The sequence below is a fragment of the Phalaenopsis equestris genome, unplaced genomic scaffold (assembly GCF_001263595.1).
Source record: "Phalaenopsis equestris unplaced genomic scaffold, ASM126359v1 Scaffold000840, whole genome shotgun sequence".
Lineage (NCBI taxonomy): Eukaryota > Viridiplantae > Streptophyta > Magnoliopsida > Asparagales > Orchidaceae > Phalaenopsis > Phalaenopsis equestris.
Genome location: NW_018165280.1, coordinates 3,292,262 through 3,304,736, shown reverse-complemented (window position 1 = coordinate 3,304,736; position 12,475 = coordinate 3,292,262). Strand labels below are relative to the sequence as shown.

Below are 12,475 nucleotides of genomic sequence, written 5' to 3'. Positions count from 1 at the left end.
GGTAGAGCTCATTTGACCATACCAAGCTCAATTGGTTTGGATTTGGTCATAAGTCCAAAATGGTGTTCATGATCAAATCTTGTGTTTGGGCTAGGTTAGGCATGCCAATTGGCCCAATTAAATATGGAATTTGGTGTAGGAGATCATGAGGAACAACTTTCATGAAGGGTGAAAGTCATTTTGAGGTCAATTGGTTAATCAATTTGGTGGATTTTTTATTTTTGACACATTTTAAGCATGTAGGGCTAAGTTTGGGTAAAACTTGGGCTAGCCATGGGCTAAGTCCCAATTGATTGTTGTGTTTGGTGTAAAACATCATGATGAACAACTTTCATGAAGGATGAAAATTGTTTTGAAGTTGATTTGAAGGTCAATTTGGATAGATTTTGATGGGTTTTGGTTTTAGACCTAAATTAAGCCTTTAAGGACCAAATTGGGGGTTTTGGTCAAAGATGGTCAAATTGACCAAATTGGACCATGGTATAGTTGAACAAAATGAAATTGAGAATATTTTGGATTTATTGAGATTTTTGGAAATTTTTGGAATTTTTGAATTTTTGGGCCATTGAGATCATTTTTGGTAATTTGGTCATTTTTGAAAATTTTTGTCAGTTTTAGCAAATTTGAATGCATTCAAAGTGTTTGGAATGAGTTTTGATCAGTTTTGGGTATTTTGGCAAAATTTTAGAATTTTGGCCAAATTTGGGTCCCAAGGGCAGTTAGGTAATTTGGAGGTGCCTAGGGGCAAAAGGCCAAGTTGGGCATTTCAAGTGCAATTGGGTAGAGAACCATCTTGAATGAGTCATGGACCAATGAAATCTCCATTTTGGGTCCCCATATATTGGTCTTAGCCAGGGTATTGTGAGGGTATGGTGAGGGTATAGTGAAAGTATGATGAGGGTATGGTGTACCTTAGCTCCAAATCAACACCCAGGGTCAATCCTAAGGCCAAGTAGTCCTATAGGAACTCTCCTTGAGTTCCCTCATAATGATCTTACCTACTAAGTGCTAGAGGTTAGGACCAATATGTGGAACTTTAAGTTGAGTAAAGAGAAGAATTTTGAATTTCTAATAATGAAGGTACCTTTTCTAGTTTTCTAAGACTAGTCAGTAGGAAAGTCCTATGGCTAGACCTAGGCTACTAAAGAAATTTCTAGACCTCAACCAAAAGTGAGGTCAACACCCCTCCAAGGTTTTGTCGGTAGCCAGCACAACTGACTCCTATAAGGGCTCAAAATTTCCATCATCCTGTTTCAAGTCCCCAACATTCTACTCGCCATTATTCTTTGAAAGCAATAAAAGAGCATATTCAACGAGAAAAGAAGCTTCAATCAAACAAAAAAATAGTGCATTACCTTGGGAAAAGACCCAACGTTGGCTCGGTCCAAGTTTTCACCCTCTTTGGGGAGACCTCTGAAAGGAACGCTTCGGTTGAAGGAGACTCCCCAAAGACAGACCCTAGAGAAACCAGTTGATCAACGAATATATTTGCACTTCAACCAAATACGAGAAGTCATGCAAGCTCTTATAAGTTTAGAAAACTCAGTTTCCAAAGGTGATACATACTCGCCACCCGAGTCAGATTCAGCGGGAACCACATTGTTAGTTTCTCTCTTCCTTCTGAACAATTTGAAGAATGGACCTTTTACTAGATCGTTGAAGTCAAGAGAAATTTTCCCGACAGACAAATCTCAAGAGGCGATGTCACCTCAGTACCCCAGACAGCCTTCTCCACTATGCCCACAGGCAGATCCAACATCTTCACGACCTTTGCGAGAAGATTGCAAGACTTACCTTCCTCTAGACATTCCATTCCCCGAAATGTTTGGTCTTCTTTCGTAATTCCTCCTCTATAGACCTAAGTTCCTTCCATCTCTGTTGATAAAGTTTAGCCTAAAGGTGAGACCTAGAGATCTTCATCCCTTCAACGTTAGCCTTATTCATCGCAAGTGGTCATAGTTCCGCAATTTCAAAAATTGCAGCAAGGAATCACTCTTCTTAAAAAAAGGAACTCTTGGTTCCCATGAAACGCCTTTTTATAGGTCCCGAAGGGAGTACACCTTTAAAAGTTCGCAAGCGGTTGAGCTAAACCCACCTGCCAAAATGATTGGTCTCACCCAGGGCGAACCAGTCATCGGGGAAGACATCATTACTTACGACATGTGTCAATCCTTGCTTATGGCATCATTTGACACTCGCATCATTATTTTTTCACCAAGACACCGCGGATAGGCGTACTACCGTACAAAATATAATTTTATATTTCTTTTATCTCAGATATAAAAAGTGGTCAAAGTGACTTTCAGAGGATCTACTTTTGGGACCTCGGAAATGGACTCTTCTCCTTCTTTTTTTGTCTCTCTCCCTCTAAGCTTATTCCTGGCTGCCAGGAAATCAGAAGCGAATAGACAATGACAAACACTAGCACTAGCAACACATTCATCATCTTCTCCCATGCCTTCTTCCTAACAACAAGGTCTTTACCAATTTGTACAAACTCACGAACAATATGGAACCCTACGTCCTAAAAAGATTCAACAATTATCAAATATAAATTCTTTGAAGGCTAGCAAAAGAGAAAGTTGGCACATTCAATTGATATAATAAAAATATCTTCCAATATATCAAATTCCAAAAAAATAAAGCATGATCAAGCATGCACATCAATACAGAAGAATAAGGGAGTAGAAATTATTCTTCTCAATTCCTCCATATATTCTACAAACAATTAAACTGGATGGAAATTTGACCATGAAATTCCAGGGAAACAGGCATCAAAATGAAAATCTTTACAAGATATGGTTTTTCTCACAACAACCTCCTCTTTTATTTTTTAACAACAGAACTCTTATATAGTGATCATTAATCTTGGTTCCATTAACTACCAGACAAAAAGAGAGCAAAGAAAAAGTAACAAGCCTCATGGAGATTGGAATGGCAAATCTAAAGAACAAAATCATGTGTATTGAACTGAAAGTGTATATCTTCTCAAGATATAAGCCAAGTTAATCCAGATTTTAAGATTCAATAAGGGCACAGATGATGGTGACAGTAGCCCAACAAACAGCACTGTGTGAATTCCATAAAAACAATAGATAATTAAACAAACAGACAAGGAAAATATTACTAAAAGTACAACGCATTAAAGAATGATAAATTTTAAAGCATTTGACAAAAAGCTCACAAAAGGGTTCTCGTCACTCTAGTACCTGCGCAATTTGTTCAGGTACAGTAATTTTCCACAGGATTGATTTTTCAATAGGATTTGAGGTTACACGATAAGAGAGACCTCTTTCAGCAAATCTGGTAAGAAGATGCCCTAAATTCCATAAAAAAAACTACTTCGTCATAATGCAAATTACAAAAAAAATTATAGTTAGAAAAACTGGAATACCTCCAATTGATCCATTTTCAAGAAATTTAGCATCAATCTCAGCTATAATAGATTTCAAAGCAAGCTTTCCCTTCTCCCATTTTTGCTTTTCCTTCTCCAGCTTCTTCAATTCAGCAGCATCTGCTTTCAAAGCCTCCTTTTGCAGCTTCTCTTCCTACATTTTGAAAAGAAATTTCTCCTCACGAAATCCAAAGAATAAGCCTAAAAAGGCAAGCTTGGTCCAAGAGGTTACCATCAGTAATAATGACTATTTCCACAATTTAAGCCATGTGCTCTATATCAAAACTGGCAAAGCCTAAAAGTTACACTTAGATCCTATCTCTGTAACCAAATAATCATACCAATACAAAATTTTATGTTAATACCAACCTGCCTCTTTTGTTTCCTTTCTTCTATTAAAAGTGCTTTTGCTTCCTTCAATTGTTTCCTTCTAGCAGCTGCCTCAATCTTATCAGCATGAAGCGCTCTCTGCTTTCCCTTCTTTTTTACAGGACTTGGTGATAGCCTCAAATCACTCTTACGATCATCCTCATTATCATCTTTTGCCTGCATAATATGTATAAATTCACAACTTCATTAACTTGATTATTAAAGCAATGAGCTAATAGCACATAAATGAAAAATATAATAACCAAAACTTTTAAACCTCAACAAACCAGTTTAGAGTTAGTGAGTTGCCATCAAATGTATTCTACAATAAATAGCCTGAACAAAACGCTCGACAAATTCTATTAATATAAGTGAAAACAATAATCTCGTTTATAAATGCCAAATGAAAATTACAAACATGATTTGCAAAGAGTAAAGGATAGGGTTGCCATCTGATTTTAGCAAAACATATTATGATTGCAAACCATTCGTGCTCCTGTAAAACCTGAATTATAACTTTTTCCAGGAGATTCAGAAAGTTAATTTATTTCCTATATTAATTTCAACTTGTTAATTATAATGGTAATGAGCTAGCTAGCATTTCTTAAATATTATTTTCAAAATATCCTCCAAAAAAAATAGCCACATAGAATATTGCATATATTACTCCCAATTATGATTTTAAAATAAAAAATCAAAAGCATCATTTATAATGACCAGTTACCCTTGTTCAATAGTTGTTTCAAATCTATTCAACTTCGCTCTCAAGGAAATCTATACTTCACATGAATATCATAGAGACATTTAAGAAAAGCATTTATCTATTTATTAAAATAAATTATTTTCATTAAGAAGGTTAGTGATAAGAATTATCCAGCAGGATCTCAAGGAATAAGTAGTGACAACATAATAATCTGGCACAGCATATGAGTACAGCCGCGCTCAACCTAGCAAATAGTTCCAGATAAACCTCAAACAAACCAATGAACCAAGCGGTAACATAGTTTATAAACTCATTTAATTAATTAAAAAAAAGGCAAGGATTCGCTTCATAATTTTTGGCTCGGGATAGCTCAATTATGTTGGCATACATAAATATAAGTATAGTCTACAATTTTTTAAGATTGGAAAGCTCAACAAAACAAGGCCTAGCTCGATCATATTCAACTTGGTAATAACTCAACTTTTACATATATGCATCCATTGGTTGAGATATCCATTAATCAATGCACAAATGTATTCAACTAGATGCTCTGTAGTAGATTAAATCTATTCTGTACAATAAATTAATAAGCTCAATGTTAGAGAAAAACAAATATTTTGCTTGATAATTGATTTGAGCTCCACTAGATATTTTTTTTTATTAAAGCTACACTTGTTCGTGAAGCAAGCAACCAGAACTTCAAATTACATAGTGGATAAAACACATCATTGATCAGCTCAGCCTTACAGATAGCTCATTTGTGACTAATAATTTGCTAGTTTAGTTTTTCCTGTGAAGCAAACCAAGCATAAACACGGTTAACAAGACAAAGTCTTCAAATTTATAGAAGAAAAATTCATACAAGATTTTATTATCATTCATTAACAGCGCCTAGAATTTAGCCAGTATTAAAACTTGATGAACAGCTAGGCTTGGCTGGCCACTCTCATGTTCCACCATCACCAGGTTTTTCTTCTTCTTTTTTTCTTTTTGAAAACCTTAAAAAGAGATATTGAAGAATTATTGATGTACATGGGACCAGATTAGTAACAGACCAACAACCATATGGTGTTCTAATTTGAGTAAGGAAACAAAGTTACTTGGTGGAGCAGGAGCAGTAAGAAACAGTTCAAATGCAGAGTTCAAAGCTATGTCTCATGGTGTATGTAAAGGTATATAGCTAATAAGGTTTCTCAAAGAGCTAACAATTCAACAAATAAAAGAAAACCCCATAAAATTATTCTAAGATAATAAGGCTACTGCTAGTATTGCAAATAATCAAATTCACCATGAAAGAACAAAGCATGAGGAGATAAGTTAATACTTCATCAAAGAAAAATTGAAAAAGAAATCATGGAGTTTATATACACTTCTACAAACTACAAATATTCTAAGCCTTTCTAATGTTCCAATCTTGAAATCATTCTGTTCAAGCTAAGAATGATTGTCATCAATAACCCTACTTGAGGTAAAGCTTAGATTTTCATTTTTCTCTGTCTTTGGAATGTACGGGTTTTGAATTCACATACCACGAAATTCAATGTCACAATCATCTTGCTTTGGTATGATGTCTATTGGGAATAATAGAATCTGGTATAACTCCTGATGACAGCTTCTATTTTTTATTCTTTTTTACTTCTTGGGTATAGTAAAGAAGACAGAAATGTTCGATGTGTTTGGGTGCCAAATCGATCCACTTCGTCCTTTCATGTCCTAGTATACATGTATACTTATTTTTGAAATAAAAAAATTGCTCTCCTTACAATTTCAACAATATATAAAATCCCAATGTGGTCAGGAAAGACCTAACTCCACGCCCAAGCTTTATTATCTCTATAGTTGGCCTGATTTTCCCAATATTGAGCAGCTCATCACTCAAGAGGCTATCAACCTATTTGGCATCACTTTCTATGTATGTATATGTTACTTTTATCATTTAATGAACTCATAAGTCAATTTATTTTGTGCTTTAGAAAAGCATGATAGTGTGTGTTGTGGTCAAAGGCTTTCGTGAATCAGATAGAAACATCCTCGACTTCAGCGCTGGGTTGGCCAACGAATTGCATCGGATTAGCCAACAGTAGGTCCACAGTTAGTCGGCAATGGTTCTAGTCTTACCGGCATGATTCATCGATTATATAATTGGGAGTTCATGTTTAAAAATTAAAAAGAAAAGCTAAAGGTATTTTAGGTGTTGATTTGTTTCTAAAAACAAAAATATTTATAAAAGAATAGCCAAATATGCTTGCCTAAATTTTTTAAAATAAAACAAAAAAGATGCCAAACAAACCAAAAGTTAATGGTTCTTTTTTTTCACCTCCCTAATTCGTTGCTTGTAGCTAAAATTGTTTGATGCTCTCAAATATGAAAAATAGTGTAGTATCGATGGTAACTAGTCAACATAGCCATCCAATGAGAAAATGTAAATAAAATATTATCTAAACCTCAATGAATCATAGAACAAAGTTTTCCTCAAAAATGAATATTTAATAAGTGAGCCACACATGCTATTCAAAACTGTTACATCATTTTCCATACTACCTTCATGAAGATTCATAAGAGACATTCAATTTGGTGAACCGTATAGGAAATGCACAAAATAAGAAAGAAAACTAACAAAACAATAAGGTTCACTAAAAAAAAACTTTTTAATATGAAAACTGAAAGGATTAGTTCATGTACAGTATCAAAAAGAAATTATGAGATAAATAAAAATTTTAGAAATTATTTGTGACAATGAAATGTCTTGCTGTGTAAATACAGCTTTAGAATGGTCAAGATACCTGGGCAACAAAATCCTCTGCCAGGCAATCATCACGAGGAAGATTATCTCCTGAAATCTTGATGAAAGCAGATACGCCTAAAACATTAAACTTAACCCATTACTGAACACAGGGAACTCTTCATTAAAACCATCAATTGCTATAGACAAGCCTTTTAAGATCCATACCAGCATATTTATCAGATGAATCAAGTTTAGCAACTCTAGTAACTGCTTCCAAGTCAACTTCACATGTTACATTTTTCAGTAATAGTCCATCAAGTTCATTTCCAGCAGCTGAATCCAATCTAGGATTTCCCAAACTAGGAGACCTGGAGAGGTAAGCTTCCCTTCCAAAACATTCGATCAAATGCCTGGATTTCTTCAAATTTCCTCTATTGGAACCACCCTCAGACTCATTATCTGACTCTAGGCATATCAAACTAGATATTCCTATATAAAAATCATTAAAAAAGTTATGACTATAAACCGCAATAATATCATCATAATATCTATGGAAAAGGTCAATCTAAAACCTAAGCCCAAAAAAGAAACATATGTGAGAAATAGCATCCTTCGCATTGCATATATGCTTTTTTAATTAATAAAATGGAATACACCAGAAAAGGAAGCAGCACACAAAGTGTTAAACCAAGCACAGCCTACCTTAGCCAAGTAGTTGGAACTTTGGCACACAACAATGTGGTTACAGGCCTAGCGTACTTGAGTGTGCATGTGAAGCTTGTAATATATTTGTTCGGTATCATAAAAAATGTCAGCCCAATAAGGCAAACATAGCAAAATGCTCTGTTATAAGGCTATGTTAGAACCCTGTGCAGGTCAACACACAAGGATTTACGCTACAAAGTTTCAAATGATAGTATGGCGTAAGAAAAGCTTACAGAAATTCTGAGGAAAATACATTAAACATTAGTTCAAGTAGATGTGATTTATGTGTGCCAAACACCATTGGAGCAAGGCAATAACCATTATAATTACACCTAATGCATGCACTGGATTAAATACTTAAGCCACGTTTGAGATCACTTTTGTTTTTTATTTTCTATTTTTTTATTTTTATTTAAATTTTTTATGTTTTTTTTTTTTACTTTAATTAAAGCATGGTTGGTTGTGGTAGTTATTTGTAAAAAGACTCAAAACATGTTTTAGGTATTTGAGTTTTTTTAAAAACAAAGCGATTTGTTTTCAAAAATAAGAAATAAAAACAAATACAAACCAAACATGTTTTCAAAACAAATGTAAAAAACTAAAACAAGAACAGAAATCAAAAGTGATGCTAAACTAGACTTAGTTAATGGATTTCTAAAAAGTTAGTAAGGTTGCAATGCAGAAAAACAAATACTATTGCCAAATAAAAGTTGTTACAAGGCAATATAAGAACAACACATGCCAAATTAAAAAGCAAAAAAGTGGAAAAAAATCCAGTTGGCCAACCGAAAGCTTAGAGGCCTATATTACAAGAATTTTCAGAAGCAATGAGAACTATGAAAGCAGTTTCTGGAGAAAAAATTAATGATGCACGGAGAACTTTCTCCAAATGGTTGTCATGATCCAAAACCCATTTGGCTTTTTCAATATGACAAATACTAAATACTTGTAACCTAATTCAAGACATACAATTTTGCTAGTTGGTAAGCTACACGAAAAGGAGCAACTTGTACGACCTCTCTAAACTCTTTAGGCCCAAAACTGAACAATTTTATTGCAAACTTACCAATAAAATAAAAAATATAACATAAAAACAGCCACAAAACCTGCATTTTCTTTTCTATGCTAAGAACAGCAACCCTAGGGTTAGAGCATCTACCAGCGAACTTCTCCCGAGAACTTGCCCGAGAGAGAGAGCACTTGACGATGGACGCATCGGAGCCGAATGATAACGGAGTTTCAGCGACGACGGAGGGCGTGCAAACAGCATTACCCTTCTGAGGGGTTGGGTCATCATCAATAATCAGAAAGGTCGGAGCGGATCCTCTGCCCCCGCCATACAAATTCTCCGGCGACTTCCTCTTCGCCGGAGGAAGTGGATGTGAGAAGGAGCAGAGGGCGTCGTCTTCCTCGTCGGAAGGTATGTTCACGGCAAATAACGGTTGGGAACGGCCCATCTCCAAGGGAACGGGGATTTCAGGATTCAAGTAGGGCAATTAAAAATTACACGATTTGAGATGTTGAACAATTTCTCAGGACACTCCATGCAAGCCGGCTCGTGTTTCCAAAACCAGAAGTTAACACGGAAAAATTACCGTAACCCATCAAGATGTACGATGTTTGGCCTTATTTCAAATTTTTTAAAAAAAATTTAGTTTGATGAACGGTGTAAATCAGACACCGTGTGTAAAAATGAATGATGTTCGTATGTAATAATTTTCTTTCAGAAAAGGAGGATTTACGCTAAAATTTTGCATTTAGCTATCTAACGCCTAAATTTTAAATATTATGCTTAAATTGATGTGTGTGTGTATTAAAATTAAAAATTATAAAGAAATTCAATTTCATCAAACTTCTAATCAAATTGATTTGAAGTTAACTCAATCCAAATCAAATCAGCTTTGTATAAAGCCGATAAGTCTTTTTTAGAAATTTTTGGTGTTTAATTGGAATGTCAAATGTATTTTAAATCTCCGAAGCTTATAATAAAATCAAATGTATGGATGAAACGAATCCAATAAACCCAAAATTACTGGATTTTAACATCGTTAAATCACTAAAATATCCACAAGACGTTGTCAGATTGAGAGAATATATCGGGGCGTCCGATGGAATGGTCTTTATTACTTTCTTATTTGATTTTCTTTCATGAATAAAATGTTTATTTTATTATTTCAAAGCAACAGTGGTGAGTGTATTCTTCTTTCTCATTTGGATTGATAATTTAGAAATTCAGTATTTAATGCACATAATGTGATTCAATTGAAACTATATAGATGTGATAAACCAACATTTTGTACTTAAATCACATTCAATTTGGCTAATGGTTAATTTAAAATATTTTATGATCTAGTTGCTTGAGAGCATGCTACTGAAATAAATTAGGTTAACTTACATTGACTTGGGAGAATACATATATTGCTTCTAGTTTTGTGTAATCGTGTAGAAAAATATGGAATCTTGGGATAATCATTTGATTTAAGAAACTAAACATGTTTGATTTCCAAACTTTATTAGACAAGTGGAAGGGGATAAAGAGGAGTTTTATTCATGATTGTCACCCATAAATTTTATCACATTGTTAAACTTAGATTCCTAAAAACTAATTCATGCGATAATTTTACCATTTATAGGGAACATCATAGCTTTCTCACTATTTTCACCTTGGTTTTACTCTTACAAAAAATTAGGATTAGTAACTTTTAAAAATCATCAAATTTTAAACACTTCAATCTGGACTATTAATCAGTAGTCTAAGACTTTTCCAGAATTAGAAATTAATAAGCTCTCATGGAATCGATGCACTGACTCACATCAATATAATATTTGATCAACATGTTTTCTTATGTGGATAACCAATGCTTCGTAGTATTTTGTTCGCATCAAGTTTTTGGAGCTGTTGTTTGGGAACGACATTAAATTTATATTTCGATTAATATTTTAGTTGAACCGTTAAGTTATAGATTTGAATTTAGAAAATCCAAAATTATATCGTGTTTCATGCTTCTTGTTTCCCGTGTTTATTTAGTGTTCTTACTTTACTACATTTTAGTGATTGTAAAACTGTGTATTGTGTTTCCTTGATAATTTTAGCATGTATAACTACTTAGCTTCTTGTTCGCAGTAGTTTATTTCTTGTGATTTGTTATATTTGTTAGTTTAGGGCTACGCATTAGATTGTCCTTATTATGTATGTGTAGGATTGAAATTTTGGAACTAGTACCGTATGTCCCTGAACTTTAAAGAACAATAAAAATATTAGAAAACTTGAAAGAATTAAAAATAAAGTTATAGATATGACGAACTTACCCCAAGAGAATATCATGTTTAGACCACTTATGACATTTGTCAACCCGTCGGCAGAGGAAGTTCATTTTATTAACAACCTTGTCGTGAAAGTTGCATATTTTAAACTTAAACTAGTTATCATCCAAATGGTATAAAACAATAAAATTGGGGGATCACCCACGTAAAACTCTAACCTTCACTTGGCTAGTTTCTTTGAATTATGTGTCACATTTAGGTAATAGTGTTTCCAACGACACTGTTACACTAGGACTAGTCCCTTTCTCAATCAGGGATAAAACTAAAATATCACTAAACTCATTAGCACCAGGATCAATCACCAATTGGAACAGCTTAACCCAAAAATACCTAGTTAAATATTTCTCTTCACCTAAGATTATCAAATTTAAGAATGATATCAAATCATTTACCCAATTAGAGGGAGAATCTATTTATGAAGATTGAGATATACTCAAGGAATTGTTTAAAAGATGCATATAGTATGCCCTACTTGACTGACTGATCTTTCAAACCTTTTACAATATGTTGGTGGGATTGTTGAGGTTGATATTAGATGTTGCGGTTAGGGGTCTCTCATGTTAAAGCCATTTGAGGAAGCTTATTCATTGATTGAGAAGATGAATATTAATAATTTTCAATGGCATTATGATATAGTCAACTTTAGGAAGGTGGCTAGTGTGCACGACACATATTTGTTAACAATCCTAACTTCACAAGTAGTTATAATATTCAAAAAGTTAGATAATTTAGGTCTGAATTTTGCACCGAGATTAGCAGTAATAAAGGAAAATGCTTATGAATAACTAGTTAATTCTAGTGTTATGCATGTAGATTATACGAATGACATAACCAACATCTACATAAACTTGTATCCCAGCATCTACAACCCATGCTGAAAAGAGCAAGCAAAATTTAACAAGAATAATAACTACCAATGTGTAGAAACTCAGTAGCGAGGTAGCAACAAACATAATCCTGTAGGTAATTGGAATAACCAGAATGGTGGAAACCATAGACTAACCTACCCACCACAATTCACTTCTCATATATAATTTAAGAAAAAAAATTATCGTTGGAAGAGATTATGTTACAAATGAGGAATCCTTTATAAAGTTAGGTTGTATTTTAAAAAATTATCGAGAACCAACCAAGATAAATATTTAATTCCTCAAGCAATCAAACAAACGGGACATTACCTAGTAACATATAAGTGAATCCTAAAGACCAATAAAATGAAGGTGAAAGCCATTCAGTTAAGAAGTGGGAAAGAGAA

The 12,475-nt window shown here is 33.9% G+C and overlaps 1 protein-coding gene across 1 annotated transcript in view; it reads right to left on the bottom strand.

Moving 5' to 3' along the window:
- LOC110031653 (crossover junction endonuclease EME1B) overlaps positions 1-9,482 on the bottom strand; it is a 45,259-nt gene extending 35,777 nt beyond the window's left edge. The window contains exons 1-6 of the mRNA XM_020734978.1: positions 9,056-9,482; positions 7,417-7,680; positions 7,250-7,326; positions 3,764-3,940; positions 3,395-3,548; positions 3,210-3,319 (exon numbers count right to left, since the gene is read on the bottom strand). Coding sequence (XP_020590637.1) covers positions 3,210-3,319; positions 3,395-3,548; positions 3,764-3,940; positions 7,250-7,326; positions 7,417-7,680; positions 9,056-9,353 — 1,080 coding nt within the window. The 5' untranslated portion in view covers positions 9,354-9,482. The remainder of the gene's footprint in view (positions 1-3,209; positions 3,320-3,394; positions 3,549-3,763; positions 3,941-7,249; positions 7,327-7,416; positions 7,681-9,055) is intronic.
- Positions 9,483-12,475: the final 2,993 nt, after the last annotated feature.